Here is a 20,069-nt window from a genome sequence, read left to right as displayed (position 1 = left end):
TAGTGCTCTCCGTACCTGAGGATACCCGAATATTTTCTCCCCCCCGTGGGGATTGCCAGTTACCTTCGGTCTTTTATGACCGAATAAGATCAATCAGTGATGAATACAGTGGGGCCCGCCTATCTCTTCAATGAGGGCCAACATGCTTTGAATCGGATAACTCTGATGGTGTCTTTGTCGCTTCTTTTACACTTAGAATTCCAGGTAACTCTAATGTTTCTCCTTCTATTTGTAGGCTTCGGTGTTGCATCACGAGGCCTTTCTTCGAATCGGGGAGGAGCATGATGCTGAGGTTCGGAGCCTCACCGAGAAGAGTGACTCGTACAAGCTCCTCAGTGAAAAACTTCGAGCAGATTTGACAGCAGCTCGAGAAGAGCACGAGGAGATGACCGAGCAGGTATTCCAAATATTCCATGACAGTGAAGATGAAAAAGAGATAACCACTAATGATCTGATTCTGCAGGTTCGGTAGAGGATCGAGCAGATTGGACGGCTTAACTCACAGGTAGATGGGCTACTGGCCGAGGCAGAAGAATTTAAAAAAAGTATGGATATCCTTACCTCAAAAAAGGAAGCCGTTCAAGCTCAGTTGGAGCTGTCTGATTCCCAACTTCAATCTGCGAAAGAAAATGCTTCGGGGCTGATCGAGAAGATGAAAGAGCTTCAGCATCGGTTGGACTTGGCCACTTCAGATAAAGCAGGTTTGGCTAATGAACTTGATGTGGCCAGATCCGAGGTGATCGAGGCCAATAAAAGAGCTAATGCCAAAGTGGCTCAGTTCAGGATCGATGTTGAGGTTAACCAAGCCAAAGCCAAGAGCATGGTTGAACATGCAAAATAGCAAGCTTGGAGAGAAGCTCTCGAGGAGATCAGTGCTCAGGGCTTCGACGTTGGGGCCGAGATTGAAGTCGCCAGGGCGGATGAGGACAAAGCTCGAAGGTTGGCCTTTCCTGAGGAGGACTCCGATGACTCGGGTGAGTCTGAAGATGAGGAAGATGCCGAGAACACGGCCTCCGATGAAGATTGATCCATTTAGGGTCTTAGGTAGTTTGTTGCATTCTTTTGATACCGCTTTCGGTCTTTGTATAAAGAACTTCCTTTTGGCTGAGTTGCCTTTGTACAAAAATTTGTAAATACAAATTTTTGTTCCTTTTGAAGCAAAATAGCCTTTGAAGCTAAATAGATAGTTTGAATTTTAATCACTGTTGCTTTCGGGCTTTGTGGGTAGTTCCCTTTGTTTTGTTGGGCTCGAATAGCCTTCAGCCTTAAATAGTCGAGTGTTCGTTTGAGCTCGAAATAATGAATGACTTACTCGAAGTAAAGTAGCACGTAGGCATTGATTGGTCGAATGGGTGATTTGCCCAAACTCGAAGTAATAATTAGCCCATAGGCTTAGTAGTCGAGTGAATGATTCGAACTCGAAGTAATGCAGCCCGTAGGCATAATGATTGAGTGAGTGATTTCTCGAACTCAAGATAGGAGTAGCATGTAGGCCTAGTATTCGAGTGAGTGCCTTGCTCGAACTTGAAGAAATGTAGCTCGTAGGCTTAATGATTGAGTGAGTGATTTCTCGAACTCAAGATAAGAGTAGCCCGTAGGCTTAGTACTCAAGTGAGTGCCTTGCTCGAACTCGAAGTAGTGTAGCCCGTAGGCTTAATAGTCGAGTGATTGTTTTGAACTCGAAGTAAAACTAGCCCGTAGGCTTAGCATTCAAGTGAGTGCCTTGCTCGAAATCGAAGTAATGTAGCACGTAGGCTTAATGATTTAGTGAGTGATTTTTCGAACTCAAGATAAGAGTAGCCCATAGGCTTAGTACTCGAGTGAGTGCCTTGCTCGAACTCGAAGTAGTGTAGCCCGTAGGCTTAATAGTCAAGTGATTGTTTTCGAACTCGAAGTAAAACTAGCTCGTAGCCTTATCATTCGAGTGAGTGCCTTGCTCGAACTCGAAGTAATGTAGCCCGTAGGCTTAATGATTGAGTGAGTGATTTCTCGAACTCAAGATAGGAGTAGCCTGCAGGCTTAGTACTCGAGTGAGTGCCTTGCTCGAACTCGAAGAAATGTAGCCTATAGGCTTAATGATCGAGTGAGTGATTTCTCGAACTCAAGATAAGAGTAGCCCATAGGCTTAGTAATCGAGTGAGTGCCTTGCTCGAACTCGAAGTAGTGTAGCCCGTAGGCTTAATAGTCGAGTGAGTGATTTCTTGAACTCACGAAAAGAGTAGCCCGTAGGCTTAACATTTGAGTGAGTGCCTTGCTCTAACTCGAAGATATGTAGCACGCAGGCTTAATGATTGAGTGAGTGATTTCTCAAACTCAAGATAAGAGTAGCCCGTAGGCTTAATGATTGAGTGAGTGATTTCTCGAACTCAAGATAAGAGTAGCCCGTAGGCTTAGCATTCAAGTGAGTGCCTTGCTCGAACTCGAAGAAATGTAGCCCGTAGGCTTAATGATTGAGTGAGTGATTTCTCAAACTCAAGATAAGAATAGCCCGTAGGCTTAGTAGTCGAGTGAGTGCCTTGCTCGAAAACGAAGTAGTGTAGCCAATAGGCTTAATAGTCGAGTGATTATTTCGAACTCGAAGTAAAAGCAGCATGTAGGCTTAGTAGATAGTCCCCGAGTGGGAATAGTTGCTCGAACTCAAGTTGATGTAGCCCTTGGGATTTATAGTTGAGTGAGTGTTGCTCGAATTCGTTGATTTACCTTAGGCCTGTTTGCATAATAAATCTCGAAATGGAGGAATTTTTCTTGGATATAAAATATTGGTAAGTCATTATACATGTGTAAGTCGTTATACATGTGTTTATGTTTTGTGTCAGGGCTCGGGCCAACTATATGGGCATGGCTCGTTTGACCATTTGCCCCTTACAATTATTCCTATTAAGACCCTGTTTCCATGAAATAACGAAGTAACTTCCTTTGCATCGTTCTTGATAATCATCGTTGATATGTTCAGTGACAATGGTATGTCCCCCAGTATTCGAGGTTGATTGTAAGGAGGCCTCGGATACTGAGGTTTCATGTTGAATAATCCATCTTTGTTCCTGATCGAATTCATTAATCCTCGTCTTTGGTCGAACATCTGCAAGGGTTAATTTTGAAATATAATTGAATTGGGGGGGGGGGGGTCGTACCTTAGCAGTAGTATCGTTTTAGCCGTTTATCATACCTAGCTTGTAGGATTTCTATTATACGGCTAGTATCAGTCTCTGATCGATCTCTGTTCTCAATTGGCAGCCCTTTTGATAATGGACCCAGAACCCAACTGGTCGTCTTCGACTCTTATTTTTGATTGATATCGATTATGCACATCGGCCCAAGTAATAGCTGGGTACTCGATCAGGTAATGCTTCAGCCGTCGTGAAGCTATCGAATTACGTTCGTTCAAACCTTGAGTGAAAGCCTGAACAACCCAATCGTCCGTGACTGGTGGCAGATCAATTCGTTCCATTTGAAAACGAGATACGAACTCCCTTAGCATCTCGTTATCCTTTTGTCTTACCTTGAACATGTCCGACTTCCTAGTCTTGACTTTTATGGCCCCGGCGTGTGCTTTTACGAAGGAATCTGCAAGCATAGCAAAATAATCGATAGAATTAGATGGCGAATTATGATACCATATCATTGCTCCCTTTGACAGGGTTTCACCGAATTTCTTCAATAATACGGATTCGATCTCATCATTTTCTAGATCGTTCCCTTTCATGGCACATGTGTATGAGGTGACATGTTCGTTGGGGTCGGTAGTTCTGTTGTATTTAGGAATATCGGGCATGCGGAACTTCTTTGGGATCGGTTTAGGAGCCGTACTTAGGGGGAAAGGCTTTTGTAGGAATTTTTTGGAATCTAAGCCCTTCAATATTGGTGGTGCCCCCGGGATCTGATCAACCTTGGAGTTGTATGTCTCTACTTTTTTATCGTTGGCTTCGACTCGCTTTGTGAGCTCCTCAAGTATTTTAGCAATTTCGGGAGTAGTCCCCGATTCTTGCTCATTTGACTTCACTATGGCTGGCTCAATTCTGTGGGCAATTTCTCGATGTGGACTGGGCTCCGGCCTGCTCGGTAGCTGGGTTTGGCTCTGCAACTGAGCTATTGCTACCTGTTGAGCTTGCAACATTTCGAAGATCATACGCAAGCTGACGCCGTTTTCCACGACGTTATGGGTATCTCGAGCTGCAGACCAAGTGCCACCATGAATGCTATTTTCAGGTTCAGAATGTAGGTTCGCCTCAATAGCCACATGCGAATTGATATCTATCGGCACTTCGATTCAAGCTCCAACGGCATTGAAAAGTGGTCTTTTGGTACTGGGTGTCAAGTTGTTATTCTCATCATGAAGACCGACTTCGTTGTCTATAGGTGGGGCCATTTGATTGGTAGTTAGTCGTTGCTAATCCGAAATCCAAGATCCTTTCAGAAACAAGCGCAAAATAGTGTGGTTTTGCAGATTCGAATCAAATAACCACTGTTATCCTTAGCCCCACGGTAGGCGCCAAACTGTTTACCCGAAAATCGGATAGAGTTGAATTTGTACGTAGTTCTAAGGATATGCGGTATAGCTTGATACAAATCGTAGGGATAAATAGAAGTATCAAATATGGATTGCAAAGAATACAAAATAAACAAGGTTGGAAAGAAGATGATTTTTAGGACTAAGCACAGTGAATCAATTAATGAAGCTTAAAAGAATAATCCTTGAATATAGAAGAATATGGTGCTTGAATTACAATGTAAGCAAAAACTGCCCTCTACAAAAATGTTGCCATCCTCTTTATAGTGGAGGATACTACTTTAGATATAATTAAAAATACATAATGGAGAACCCATGATAAATTAGCTTTTCCCTAATTTTCGCCAAGATTCTCTCCCTCAGTGTGTTTGCAACGGCTCTTGTCTGTGAGCTCGAGCTCGATCGGCCTCGGTGCTGGTCGATATTGCTTCTAGAGTTCGATGTGGACTCGGAATCAGGTGATAATTCGGGCTCGGTATCGGTTGGCCTCTGGACCTTAAGCTCGAAATCATCTCATTATAGTTCGATTCGGACCCGAGCTCGATAATGACTTCGAACTCGGTGTTTGACCTATACCTGAAATCTAAAGCTCATTCATACCATCTCCGGAACCCATCTCAATATTACAAAGTCTTTCTTCGATCCATTATGTTTCGACCTCGATCAATCGTACGAAGGCCGAAATCTATTTTGACCGTGTACAGTAATTTAAAAGTCATTCTAGTTCAAAACCTATAAAATATCCAATAAAAAATATGACATGGAATTATATTTAATTAAAAAAATCTAACAATAATGCCACATAAGCTTAAATAGACCATATCTAAGTTAGACACATTTTTTCTTTCGCCCGATTTGACCCGTACCCCAAATGAGTTTTAATATTTTGACAATTAGAAGGAATAGAAGAGAATAATTATTTTGTACTAAAAATATCTTACTTAATTTGTTACGTAATAACCTTAATACCACTACCTATAATTTCATTAAAAATATGAACAGAACTAGCACAAAACCAGTTTTTGCATCTTTATCATTTTATAATTTTTCATGAAGTTAAAATACTACCATATCAATCTCACATAACAATTAAATGTACCACTAACAGACAAGAACAACAAGCTAATAAGAACCTATTTTTACAAATTACTATTCCATTAAAGTCAAGATATTGCTTATTAAACAATACTAATAGACAAAAATACTGCTCAGTAAGAAACACCCACAATGAAATTGCATAGTAGAAATTATCAATACACACCACAATCGTAAACAACCTATAGCGATAATTTGGACAAAAGAAAGAGACAACGTATTGTGTCATTGACCGTAAATGTACTACCAAAACCTAAAATAAATTCGAAAGACCTAATTTTTCTTAAATTTCTTAGACTTCTTTTTCTACAAATTAATCACAAAATCAAAGTGCTGGTCCAGTTAATTGTTCAAATATTAATAATCCATTTTGGTTATAGGTCAAATCGGACTGAAGAAGAAATGTGTCTAACTTAGATATAGTCTATTTAAACTTATGTGGCATTATTGTTAGATTTTTTATTTAAATGTAATGCCATGTCATATTTTTTATTGGATATTTTATAGGTTTTGAACTAGAATGACTGTTAAGTTACAAAGGTACAGTTGAGTGACTTTTAAGTGATAAAAAATAGTTAAGTGACTTTTGTAAAATAAATAATAAGTTGGATGACCATCAGTGAAATTAACCCATAAAGCTCAGTAAGAACTTTATCAAACTTTGGGGGTATAAGTTCACCGTCAACATAACTACGAGACAAATTAAATATCAATGATTTACTCATATCCCAGAAAACCACTTGAGCTCCCACTAACTCATAAGTTTTCCTAATAGTATCAGTAGCGCCATCTCGGATGCAGTCAAAGGTGGGAACTAGAAACTCATCAATTGGTTCAACCCACAGTGTAGCTATTAAATCATAAGTAGAATGAAAACTACTATCTATAAATATAGTCTTGTCGGAGCCAAAGGGTAGAGGAACATCATGTATACCAGGATCAAATGGAAGATTTGGAAAAGTGAGATACACAACAAAACCTGTTGAGGAATAAGAATGAAGTTGCAAAGTCACGTTCCAATCAGAATTGTTGCTTGGCAAAAGGATTTCTAAAGTCTTCATGAGAATATTTCAAACAGGAGAACTTAGCATTGTCCATTTGTTTTGCCTTTGCACATCCATCAAATGGTTTCTCACTGTCTGCTTCAAAACCTCGCCCACAAACTTTGCTGACACAATACATCCAGATATACCTATCATGTCATCATTAGAATGGAGTTCACTTACTGCAAGTCCACGCTCGAAATCCATAAAAGTTTTATCAAGATGTCGATCCTCAGTATTCTTAGGTACCTGAAAACTTTCATCAAGATAAATGGTGTCAAAGACATCAACACCCAATTCAATTCCACCTAATTGCTCCCAATCATATAACTTTCCAAATAAATAATTCTATCCTTTTCTACTTGCTTTAAACAGTGTATGTGCATCTAATGTAGAACTTAGACGAATATGAGGAAGAGATGTAAAACCTGACACAACACTAAATTCATGTCCTGTGTCAAACCACTGATCCACATAACCAGAAATTGGTAGCCTAGTATCCCTTCCATCTGTAGCCCAAGTACCAAAGTATGGTACTAGTGGAAGTACTTGGTTGTTACAAGCCTCCAATATCATTAACAATGCATGGCACTTCATACTGAGAATGACGTATCTATCTTCAGGATTAACATGGCTTCGGTAGGATGTATCGATGTTTAATGTGGCACTGGGGACATGAAACCTTAAGGTATCTACAAATTGGCAATTGATGCAAGTAATTACCGTAGTCTTATTTTTCACCTCATATACACATTCAACAAAAGAAACCAAAAATGAAATCGTATCTACAATTCATCCAGGCCACCCAGGTATATCTTTTGGGAAATTTTCAGGAAGCACCTTGTCTTCTTGTGAGTCGCCATCTTCCAATTCAGATTCATCAGTGAGTAACTCAGAGCAGTAGACATATGGCGTTTCAGCGAACATCTTGTTCACATGGCTCGTGTTTTCTTCTTCCAAACCAGATTTAATCTTATGGAACAAGACATGTGTAGTTGGTTGTTCGACATTGGATGGAAGCAAGAGTGAGCCATCAAAAGGAGCTGGTAACGAATCATCGGGTGCAAATTGGGGCCGCAGACTAGAGCCAGTTCCTTGCGGAACTTCGACCAACACTGTGTCTTCAAAGTTTGTTAACATTGTAGTCTCACTATCTACATGAGCTATAGGGTCAATTTCAACAGAATCCAAATCAACCTGGATTTCAAAAGACGTAATTGATGATGACAATTCAAGCAAATCAGTCTCGTCTGCGCCATTGGACATTTTATCGATAATGTTGGCCACCTCTAATTTTCTACCTTGGTAGGTAGATTCCAAGTCAGATGAGTTTGGGACATGGCTCAAAACAAGAGAATATGCACCTTTGGACCTATCAGATGATTCATCAAACACCTTATGCGCATCAATTTTGTTTTTGCAGTCAGAGTGTCTATCACAGTTTTGCAACAAAGATGAGTTGGTTATACAGCTCCTCTTCGCTAACCTCCCTTCTGATTTGAGCCCTTTCTATTTAAATCGAGTTCTCACTTTATCAGCAAAATGCAGCCAATCAGTTAATTTCTTGTTCCTAAACAACCATCGGTACCATTCCAATGCGTCACCATCAAGGTAGAATGACGCCCTAGTAAGCTTCTGATCATCTTCAATTCAATAGAACTCAAAATATCGCTCTGCTTGGAATATCCAAGCCTCCGTATTCTCGCCTTGAAACTGCCATAATTTGGCATCCATAGCCCGGTCTTGGGGTAGAAAAGAGGCCGTTCTCTGTTTCCCCACAGCCTCGAGCAGCATCGAATGAAGATCAACGAGATCCTTAGAAAGCGAGTCCTTCATTTTCTGAATTGAATCACGAATTGAATCTTCGACAAAAGCCTTGAGTACTTTTTGGTCCTCCATTAAAGACCTCTCAATGAAAGCACCGATGTAATAAACCAGATATTACACCCAAACCAACTGATTACATTAATTCACTAAACAGAATTATATCAATAGAACAGTAGAAAACAATACTAAAGGAATAGAAAGAAGATAAGAAGAGAAATTGCAACCCAAAGCTAAGAAGAAAGGGGACGAGAGACAGATTCAGCAGAGGAGATGAGAAGAACAGATTGAGCGAGGCTTCAACATAATTCCCCTCCTTGTATCCCCCTGGATCCCAAATATAACGTCCTAGTATTCCATTCAGGTGTTTAGTCATTGAATTTCTTCTCACTTTGACTTCTGGCCCAAATGTCCCAATTGGATCAGCCTCGTTCGATATTTCTGGCCCATAATCTCTTCCCGACTCAACTTGGTTCGCAACAATCGTTGACAGCAAATACCATAACACAAACAAAGAAGAAGAAGCATTAATAGTAGACATGCCTTTGGCAGATTAAGGTAAAATAAAAGCGTTTGAAAACCACATGAGTATAACTATATAATAAACTAATATATTGATAATAATTTTCGAGGGTCTATCGGAAATAACCTCCCTATCTTCACAAGATAGGGATTAGGTCTGCGTACACACTACCTTCCCCAGACCCCACTTGTGGGATTATGCTGGGTTATTGTATTGACAATAATTACAACTGTATAAGGCTTCAGTGTTTTTTCGAGTGATGGAACCTATTGTACAATATTGAGACAAAAAAGAGTAGTACATAAAGCATATTTCACTGCTATGAAGTATGAACTCTAGTTTAGTACATGTAGTTCAGTAGTTGACAAAAAATTAAGAAAGAGTAAGCTCCATTCATTGGATCTGTTATAAGGAAGAAGTCAAAGTGGTCTTTTTGTTCAAAGACTCTCAAGCATCAGGATTCATCTTCTACCCCCCTTATGATAACCAAACTCTCCGGAGTCACTGCTTGAGGAAGAGGAAGGGTTGAGTCCATATTCACTTGTCGCTCCATATTCACTGCTATTGAATTCTTGGCTTGGTATCACCATTTTCCTGAACTTGATCATGTCAGCATTGTATACACCAGTATAATAGGATTCAGAGCTCCCACTTGGCTTTGTACGATCGCTCAAGTCTTCCAAAGATGAATCGCCATCCAAGGCTCGTACAATCTGTTCATTAGAATGTGTGTCATTATTTTTCTCTTGAAAGTAGAAGAGAAAAGGAGTATATCCAATAAGCCTAATTGCAAATGGTGTGGGATATAAGTTTTAAAGGAATAGATATGTGCCAGGTAAACGACAGAATCATGTATTAACCGGAATTAACATAGGAGGATAGTTCTAATCGAGAAAACAACATACCTGACTCATCTTTGGACGTCTCCTAGCAGAATGACGAGTGCTAGCAGCAGCACAGGCAACTAACCGATGCAACTCATCTGGAACGTTTCCTTCGAGAGGAGCACCTACCAATTCATCATAATTTCCCTCTTCTAAGGCTCTTTTAAGTCGGGGCTTAGCCTGTTCATTTCATACGTTAGGTCAACTAGGGAATCCAAAGATTAAAGTCTAAGTGTACTTTAAAATCTAGGTATGTTTATGATAATGCATGAAATTTGGGAACTTGAGATCAAGAACGAACCCAGTCTACTAAACTGTCTTCCACCATATTGCTAGGATCAACAGGTTTCTTCCCAGTTATGAGTTCCAAAAGCACAACTCCAAATGAAAATACATCTGATTTGTCTGTTAGCTTGCCACTTGATGCATATTCAGGAGCCAAGTACCTGCAGCATGTCACAACTCACAAGGTAATTTTCCTACTTAGCAACCCCTTTATGATGTTCCCGACTTGCAAATCTTTTGAAGAATACGATGATTTTTTCACAACGGAGGCTGATTTCTTCTAGTTGTTCACACAAAATGTTGCTAAAATACTTAACTACCTTCTACTTGCTCAATCTCAAAATCAAGGACCCCCATTTATCACTTTAACCAAGCTGTCGAAAAAAATTAAAATGACTTCCAAAACATTTTTCATATATGCTAAAAGCTGTTTTTTTCTGTCTTTCACTGTGCCTATCTCTTGCCTAAGCTATTATTACTGAGCTTATGAAAAGTGTTCCGAAAATTAGAAACCTTTAATTGAAGGGCAAGGTTCTCCTTTTGCTTAATCTACTTTGTAGATATGGTGCCCAACTTTTCCTTAATGCTGATGAATATATTGTTACCATTCTCAAAAATTAGAAACCTTTAAAAACACAAAAAAAGAAAAAAAAAAGGAAAAAAAGAATCAAACTGATTTTCAAGACATTCTAAAGCAATGCTCAGATTTAACAAATTTACTAAGCTTTTTGATTGATAACATGGCATATGATTGGATTTCGTTTAATTAAGATCGTTTAGTAAGTTATGGAAACACTTGAAGAGAATAGATTAGTTCACCTCTAAAGCTAAACACTAACCTCCGCCAAGTATTTCGTTTACCTCTCAACGAGTAGAGAAATGTTATGTTTGACTCACCCGAAAGTTCCCATAACACGAGTGGAGATATGAGTGAAGTTATCAGAAGAAAGTTTAGCCAATCCAAAATCAGCCACCTGAGAAACCACAAACATATTGAAAATCACCCTTCCAAGTTTCTTGACATATCCAAAATACACGAGACAATAACGACTACTAATATTTTTACCTTGGCTTCAAAGTTGTCCTCAAGTAGAATGTTTGCAGCCTTTATGTCACGGTGGATAATTTTAGGATGGCCTGTGTATATAAAGCAAGGGATGAGATAGAAAATAAAAGAGAAAGAAAAGGGGAGCAGTGTCGAAAGAAAATTGTCATACAATCTTCATGGAGATAAGCTAATCCTTTGGCTGATCCCAATGCAATTTTAAGCCTTGTTCCCCAATCCATAACATGATGTCCCTTCCCTGCAATCATACTTGATCTAACTATTAGCACGGGGAGCATTTTTAACTGTTGAAATGATTTTGAAAAGAATTTAACTCATATGACAATTTAAAGATTTCTTAACGCATCATTATATTCTCATATGTAGTAGCATATAACTTGGGTTATCTTTAGGTTACTAACCATTTTTTTGATAGTGTAAAAAATCTTTACTATTTTTAAGATAGTCTTTTGACAAAACAATTATATACTCAATTAGGAAGTTATGACAAGTGGTACATGATGTATCATAGAAGGGAGTAATAAATAACAGGGCAAGTACCATGAAGATGGAAATCCAAGGTTTTGTTCGGAACATACTCATAGACCAACATTCGCTGGCCATCAGCAATGCAATATCCAACAAGAGAAACAAGGTGGCGATGATGAACTCTGCTAATGATCTCAACCTCTGCCTGAAATTCTCGTTCACCTTGTCCACTGCCCGACTTCAAGCTCTTGACAGCTACCACCCTTCCACCAACCAAAACACCTTTGTGTACATACCCAAAACCACCTTGGCCTAAAATATTGGCCTTAGAAAATCCAGAAGTTGCTATAGCTAGCTCCTCATAAGTGAACTGACTCTGTGAGAACCCACCAAAACTTGGCGATGGCACAAGAGCTTGGCCACAGACGGTAGAGCTGTTATCGCAACTTAGATTAGGTGCGGAAGAAACCTTAATAATGTGTTCCATGGGCTTAGGACCTTTGTAGTATGGATCATTACTACCTGCACTTCAAAAGACAAATGTATACTTGAATAATTATAGCAGAAATTGGATATGCCTTATGGCTACAATAGCAACTATAAGAAAATTTAATTATATACACTGATATGGATAAACTTTAACAAATAATAGCAAGTTGCTTAATCTTTTCCACGTTAAACTATATATACCGATAGTGTAAACAATTTTGTATGTGAGTGCATCTTAACATGCTATATTAAGTTAATTCACTATTTTTTTAGTTATCAAATTAGACTTTACTAATGACAATTGATCTGGATGTCATCAATGATGTAAAAAATCTATGCAAGTTACAAGGGTTGCTTTTATTTACAATGTAATATATGCAACTTAAACTCGAAAAGAACTAATGAGACAAAGGTTACAATTTAACCAACCTTTAGGTGGAAGTCCAGGAATAGGATCTGTATAGTAGGGTTCTTTCTTCGTCCTTCTCCAGTACACTATGCAAACAATGATAATAGCAAGAACCAATACTCCTGCCACCGCTATTCCTGCAACTATAATCATATCCGACGAACCTGAAGCAGCCGGTGGCGAGCCATTGTTGCTTCCTGAAGAACCAGCTGCTGCTGATTTTTCTGAATGGGGTACGCCGACTGATTTTTCTGAATTAGGTGGATCGCCACCAGCTGGTTTTTCTGAAGGCGGTAGAGGAGGAGATAACTTTGCAGCAGGTGATGGAGGTGGTTCTGAGGAAACAGGAGGTGGGGGAGAAAATGTGGGTGGGGGAGGAGGCGTATCGGGAGAAGCAGGTGGTGGTACCGTAGTGGATGGCGGTGGAGGTGAGAATGCTGGTGGTGGCTGAGAAGCTGCCGGAGGTGGTGGTGATGACGGAGGAGGAGAGTCCTTTATGGTTGGCGGTGGTGATGAAGGAGGAGGAGAATTTTCGGGCGGAGGAGGAGATTGTGGTTGTGGGGGTGGAGAGGTAAGTGGAGGAGATTGTGGTGGCGGTGATGGTGGTGGTGAAGATGAAGAATTAGTTGAAGGAGGAGAAGGAGGAGGGGGAGTTCCATTAGGAGTCAGGGAATTAGTGCCATTTTTGTTGGACGTAGTAGTACTAGAAAGTGATTGCATTTTTACAAGAAAGGTGAATTTCCGGAGGCCGGAAATTCAACCTTTCCCGTTAACTGCTTCGTCTCAACAAATCTTCAATGTTCCTATATTGCCATGAAAGTTAAAAGGAAAAAATGTTACATTTCCATTGTTAAAAATTGAAGATCTTACTATATAATGTCACAATATTACATGATTGATCATTTTTTCTTTTTTTCCTCTAACATGGTTCATTCTGTTAAATCTAACAATTTGGGCATGGAGATTGGTGACCAGGAAAAGAAGAAAATAAGAAATTTTCAGGAGAAGAAGAAAAATAGAAGCATATGTTAGACGAAAGAGAAGAAATTTACCTGAATGATGTATGAGGACTAAGGGAAGAAAGAGAAATCGTAGCATTGTGAATTGTGATGTACATAGTCGACCCATTCCCCCGCCTCTGCCCCCAACAGTTGCCTCCTACAAAGAAGGACCCCTCTCTCTCTTTCTCCAAATACACCAATAAAAGTCGATGAAATTAAAGAAAATATTTCATTCTCTTTTCCCTACTTGTTACTAATTCATTTTATACTACTAGTTAAAAATTACTACTCCTATACAACTAAACATTTAGTTAAAAAAACAAGGCTAAAGAGTGAGCAGTACCCACTTCACATACAATTCTAGTTTGCAAAACGCAAATGAGTGAGCACTCCAACTGTAAATTCTGATTTTGCTTATGTTTGAGCTGTACGTATTACTTCGGTAAATAAAATTCTTTAATTACAAAAATAAAATAAAATTACCCACAATTTAACTCGAACACCATTGTCACGGCCCAAATCCTTACATTGGGTAGCGGCACTTGCTCGCCCGTGCGGCGCCTGCAGTTCCCCTCGCTGCAGGCCAGTCTGTCTCCTGTCCCAGGATTCCCAAGCACGATCATGTGCCTGTTGGTCGGGCTCGCCCCAACTTGTGCCGCCCGTAAGATGCCTAGGCCCTTGGCCCTAGATATGTCGTGACGCTTCATCTTAGGATCACAATCCATGCGCGCCCTGGGGGATTGGCTTAGGACATGTCTTGTCCTTCGCCCAAGACTAAGCATCGCTCCCGCATGCACAACCCAATCCTCAAGCTTGACACTCGCCTAGTGCATCCGCGACTAGCTCGTGCTTCCCCCGAGTAAGGCAACCTTTAGCCCTTGGCCATTGTCATGCGCGTCTTTCGTGCCATGCCCATACATTGCCCTCGCGACACGCTTCCATCCCGAATAGTGCAGTGTCGCCCCACAACTGCACCTTTAGACCAACGGACCCTTGCTTGCATGGTTGAACCCAAGCCATGCTCACAAGTCGACACATGATGCCCCTATGACAGGTGCATCAAGTATCCAATCGGCACGGAGGTCTCGTTCCAATATTCGGTAGCCCGCGGGGCTGGCCGTTCCACACATCGAGCCTCCAGCACCACTTTGATGCCCAACGCTAGCCCGAAGGCGTTGCGCCGCCCATAGAGTTTTCCTAACTCGTATGGGTACTTTTGACACTCCTTTGAGTCATCTAAGCAGGCCCTTGAGGTTGCTCCCAAGGTAGCTCGTTCTATACGGCTCGGTGGCAGCACGTATGGGGGAGGCAGATCGGAGCTTTCATCACCTATACCCCCCTTATATATGCTTAAAATTAAAAAGCCCAAGTTGCCCGAGTAGACAGTTTTACGTCAGACCATCAGAAGGACCTTTTCTCACCAGATCTTAGCCGAAATCACAACTCCAAATGCGAGTGTGACATCCTCCCAGCTCTGATACCAAATGCTTACATTGGGTAGCGGCACCTGCTCGCCCGTGCGGCGCCTGCAGTTCCCCCTCGCTGCAGGCCAGCCTGTCTCCTGTCCCAGGATTCCCAAGCACGATCCTGTGCCTGTTGGTAGGGCTCGCCCCAACTTGTGCCGCCCGTAAGATGCCTAGGCCCTTGGCCCTAGACATGTCGTGGCGCTTCATCTTAGGATCACAATCTATGCGCGCCCTGGGGGATTGGCTTAGGACATGTCTTGTCCTTCGCCCAAGACTGAGCATTGCTCCCGCGTGCACAGCCCAATCCTCAAGCTTGACACTCGCCTAGTGCATCCGCGACTAGCTCGTGCTTCGCCCAAGTAAGGCAACCTTTAGCTCTTGGCCATTGTCATGCGCATCTTTCGTGCCATGCCCATACATTGCCCTCGCGACACGCTTCCATCCCGAATAGTGCAGTGTCGCCCCACAACTGCACCTTTAGACCAATGGACCCTTGTTTGCATGGTTGAACCCAAGCCATGCTCACAAGTCGACACATGATGCCCCCATGACAGGTGCATCAAGTATCCAATCGGCACGGAGGTCTCGTTCCAATATTCGGTAGCCCGCGGGGCTGGCCGTTCCACACATCGAGCCTCCAGCACCACTTTGATGCCCAACGCTAGCCCGAAGGCGTTGCGCCACCCATAGAGTTTTCCTAACTCGTATGGGTACCTTTGACACTCCTTTGAGTCATCTAGGCAGGCCCTTGAGGTTGCCCCCAAGGTAGCTCGTTCTATACGGCTCGGTGGCAGCACGTATGGGGGAGGCAGGTCGGAGCTTTCATCACCTATACCCCTTATATATGCTTAAAATTAAAAAGCCCAAGTTGCCCGAGTAAACAGTTCAACGTCAGACCATCAGAAGGACCTTTTCTCACCAGATCTTAGCCGAAATCACAACTCCAAATGCGAGTTGTGACAACCATGCCCCATTCAACGGCATTGGGATTGCTCGCTGTTTGATTTGGTTTATACATAAACTAAACCAATTAAGTCATTTTTTTAGTTATTCAAAACAAACTAAATCAACTACAGAGCATTGCAATTACTACTATAGAGCTAAGTTGGACCATGCACTGATGTTAAAAGGTGTTTGTTTGGTGTGCTATCCTGACTTTCATGACTTCATCACGGCAATATCTTTTAGTCTCAATCCGACTAATGGATTGCTATGATCTGAAGCCTGAAGAAAGTGACGGACTCTCTGCATCCAGGTACCGGACAGGAATCTCAATGGTAAAATACCCACGGGAAGTAGGGAACAGAAAAAATTCGCAGCCAGAATATAAAATGTATAAAGGAAAAAAACAAGCATATTATCATCCAAATAAAATAATTTCAAACCACGAGTACCATATGCTTCAAAGAAAGAAACAATTCTTCTACTAGACAGCAACCCCTAGAATATCATCATCAAAGGGCAGTACTACTTCAGCTCACGCATGTACCATAGCGAGGCTGTTTATGTAGGGTAAAAACCTCTTCTGAGAATCCACTGGTCCTGGACTCGCCAAACTCTCAACCTTCTGCTCTTTCACGTGATAAAAATATATCTTTTCATCGGTGTGGATCACTACAGTGTCACTGTCAATACAGGGAAGGATCTCACAGCACACTAAAGAACAAGGGTCGTTGGGAATCCGACACACTTGATCAGTACGAGGCTTCTTACTTCCAAGATTCACACTGACACTACGCTTCAGGCTCATGTCCATGCCTCCATAGATATCTATAACGAAAACATCTCCACTGTCATTATAAGCAGTAACATAGCATACCTCGTCTCCTATCTGTGTTAAGGCACCACCCTTTTGCTCAGATTGGTCAGGCACATTCAGAACTGCCGGGATCTCATTTTTCACATCGAATGCTAGCACTTCATTTGATGACGTATTCCAGTAAGCCACCCCTTTGATATAAGATCCTCCACCTGCAAGACCTGTGCTATTTTCCAACTCAAGACAGTCTGAAGAAGAGCAACTCCAAGAATCTGATTCAGAAGAGTAAACCTCAAAGCAGACAACCGGATTACCAAGAAGAGGGACAGCAGCGATAACTTGATAAAATGATTCAATATTATACTGAGGATCAAATGCAAGAACAACTGCTGGATCAGATCCATGGTAATATTGAGGAGGAGGGAGCATTTTCCAGTCTTTGGTTGCAGGATTGCAAACATAATAACTGTCCCACCCCTGACAAAGGAGCAACCCGCTGCTACAACTTACAACTTTGACCCTTTCGGGCAAGAAATCAAGGGAAGGACTGGGGACTCCATTAGCAGAACGATCCAGAGACATGAAACCAATGGAAGGATTAGGATCAAATTGTAAATCCACCCTTTGGAAAAAGTAGCCTGAAAGTTTCTGGAATGAAAAGCTTTGCTGGTACGCTAATAATGGACTAGCGATCCACTGATTCCATTCTTTGGACACTGCTCGAAACTTCATTAATGATTTAGCGGGGAGGATAGGCAGTACATGTCTCTTCGCCACATCTTTGATCTTCATGTCCACTTTCCTTAAGATGTCTTTAGGAAATTCAGAAGCTTTGATCCCTCCATTGTGATAAGGGGCAGTCTTAAAATCATACTCGCAGAACTACAATCCAAGACAAAAGACTTTGTTAAAAAAGGTATATATGGTAATCAGAAGCAAGAGAAATATACTAATTACTAACTATGCACAAATCTCATACTAGTTGTATCTACTTCTAATATGCCAACGTGTTCACTCAGAAAGACTCATTTAAGAATCAATAGAAGAATAGGGCTAGAAAGTTAGTATATTTATCATCAATAAAACACCATGTTCAGCACAATACATTCATCAAAGAAAAAAATAAATAGAGGGAGAAAACAAATACCGACTGACTAGACTGAGGTTTGATAGCTAAATAGAAGTCCTGATCAGATTCAGTGGTGTCAATAGCGTCATCATCGTCGTCGTCCCAATGTTCTTCAGAGCTATCAGCCATGTTGACGTCATCCTCCGAAGATGCCATTTTTCTGCATTAAAAGCTGGTTATATACCCTCAAAGTATCACTAATGAACACTTAGAAGAACCCCCCACTAAATTAAAAGAGAGAGTACTCTAGCAAATTGTATCAGTAGAAATTACAAACTCATAGAAGGGCATGAAATACGCTCTACTCCATAGATCAAGTAATCAGAGCCTATATTCTCTTAACTAAAGAAAAAGAAGAAGAAAATCAGTATATTGAAAGATAAGGATTTTGAAAATAATCTCCAAATCACCTATTAGCAGCATTTCTATAACCTTGGTCACTTGGGTTTGATCAAGAAATTTCACTATAGTAAAAATGAAAAAATCACGAAAATAGTACGTTTCCATTACAAAAATATTGGTCAAGTAGATATCAGGGAAAAAGAGCAAAGAATCAAAACGTGATGAAATAAGTCAATCACACATTGAGGAAAGCACCATATCAGAGATCGTAGTAAAATCCGATGGTCCTTATAAACTATAACGTGAATATTCTTCTATACAACTAGTCGCACATAATCAAATCTAGTTACATGTCATGACGAGTACGAATCAATTATTCAGATGATCACTAAACTACCCAAAATTATGGACTATATTCCTATTTGCACACAAATGGTCAATCAACCGGAATTATCAAACTTTTCGGTGGAAAAAATGTGATGTGGCAGTCCATATGAATTTTTATATATTTTTGGACTAAATTAAAATAATTAACACCCAAAAACATAGAAAATTCACCCATACACCCAACCTAACCCGCTAAAAATAAAAATTCACCCGCTAAATAAAATCAAACGCTAAAACGCATCCCTATTATACATGCATCTCTCTTCTTCTTATAAAAAGCAACCTTTTTTCATAGTTCTACTCTAGTCCTTAATTTCGTGCCCATTATTATTTTATAAAAAAGTAGATGAAAATCCATGAAAAAAAGAATACAGGTCATTGAGAAAAAATAACACAGGTCACTCTAGTCTTTAGTCCTTAACCTCGTACCCATTATTATTTTATAAAACTAGAGTAAAACCATGAAAAAAGAAGAAATCTGCTTTTTACAAGAAGAAGAGATGCGTTTACAACATGGATACATTTTAGTGTTTGGTTTTATTTAGGGGTGGATTTTTATTTTTAGTGGGTCGGTTGGAGGTATGAGTGAATTTTCTATGTTTTTTTTTGGGTGTTGATTATTTTATTTGGTCCAAAAATATAAAAAGTCACATTTTTCCAATGAAACAATTCTGATTGAGTGACCATCTATGTGCAATAGGAATAGTTGTGTTACTTCCCAAGAAAAGTATTTTGGATAGTTGAGTGATGGAATCACATGAGTACTCGCGTAAAAACTAGATGAATCAAAAACACATTCCCAAAATTGGAACCATGCAACAACCAAAAATGTCATAGGTTTTCATGCTAAACGATAGATTCAAAGACGCAGAGGTTTTTTTAATTCATAAATGGAAAATACAGATACGATACAAATATGCAACGATCACTTCACCAGTAAACAATATAAGAATTAGGGAATAAAAGAACTCACAGAGTGCAATGCGCGCAGTTGAATAGGTTTGCCGGAAAGAATGGAAAAAAGCCGCCGTAAAGCCCTAATGATGGAGAGGAGAGAAAACCGTGAGGACTGCGGAGACAAGACAGTTGAAAACTGCAGTGAATGAGTTTTAGTTTGAGGAGAAGAGAGAATCTTTGGCTTTAAGGAAGTATTTGAGGGCGGATATATATTTGATATGTCATGGCCCGGTAATCTTAGCTATATTCAGTTAATAAAAGTTACAGTATAAATTACTAATTTAATTTATAGGCTATAATAGCAGGTTATTCATTATTTTTACCTAATTATCAATAAAGATTAATAGTTTAAAGATTTTATTACTAAGTAAATAATCTTTCGTGTTACTTTCCTCCCAAGTAACTGCGAGAGTCCTGGTTGTCTAACAAAACCAA

The 20,069-nt window shown here is 40.3% G+C and overlaps 2 protein-coding genes across 2 annotated transcripts; both read right to left on the bottom strand.

The window, feature by feature from the left end:
• Window positions 1-9,289: 9,289 nt before the first annotated feature.
• LOC107759223 (proline-rich receptor-like protein kinase PERK15) lies at window positions 9,290-13,784 on the bottom strand. Its single transcript, XM_016577110.2, has 9 exons — window positions 13,646-13,784; window positions 12,614-13,396; window positions 11,768-12,217; window positions 11,379-11,465; window positions 11,228-11,298; window positions 11,059-11,135; window positions 10,178-10,322; window positions 9,898-10,056; window positions 9,290-9,705 (listed from the first exon to the last, which is right to left on the bottom strand). The coding sequence occupies exons 2-9, from the start codon at window positions 13,311-13,313 to the stop codon at window positions 9,454-9,456; spliced, it is 1,941 nt and encodes a 646-aa protein (XP_016432596.1). The 5' UTR covers window positions 13,314-13,396; window positions 13,646-13,784; the 3' UTR covers window positions 9,290-9,453.
• Window positions 13,785-16,428: 2,644 nt separating this feature from the next.
• LOC107795776 (F-box protein At3g26010-like) lies at window positions 16,429-19,826 on the bottom strand. The gene is made up of 3 exons (XM_016618463.2): window positions 19,651-19,826; window positions 17,967-18,108; window positions 16,429-17,701 (listed from the first exon to the last, which is right to left on the bottom strand). The coding sequence occupies exons 2-3, from the start codon at window positions 18,102-18,104 to the stop codon at window positions 16,538-16,540; spliced, it is 1,302 nt and encodes a 433-aa protein (XP_016473949.2). The 5' UTR covers window positions 18,105-18,108; window positions 19,651-19,826; the 3' UTR covers window positions 16,429-16,537.
• Window positions 19,827-20,069: the final 243 nt, after the last annotated feature.

The sequence above is a fragment of the Nicotiana tabacum genome, chromosome 17, assembly GCF_000715075.1.
Source record: "Nicotiana tabacum cultivar K326 chromosome 17, ASM71507v2, whole genome shotgun sequence".
Classification (NCBI taxonomy): domain Eukaryota; kingdom Viridiplantae; phylum Streptophyta; class Magnoliopsida; order Solanales; family Solanaceae; genus Nicotiana; species Nicotiana tabacum.
This window is presented reverse-complemented; position numbering and strand designations above follow the sequence as displayed.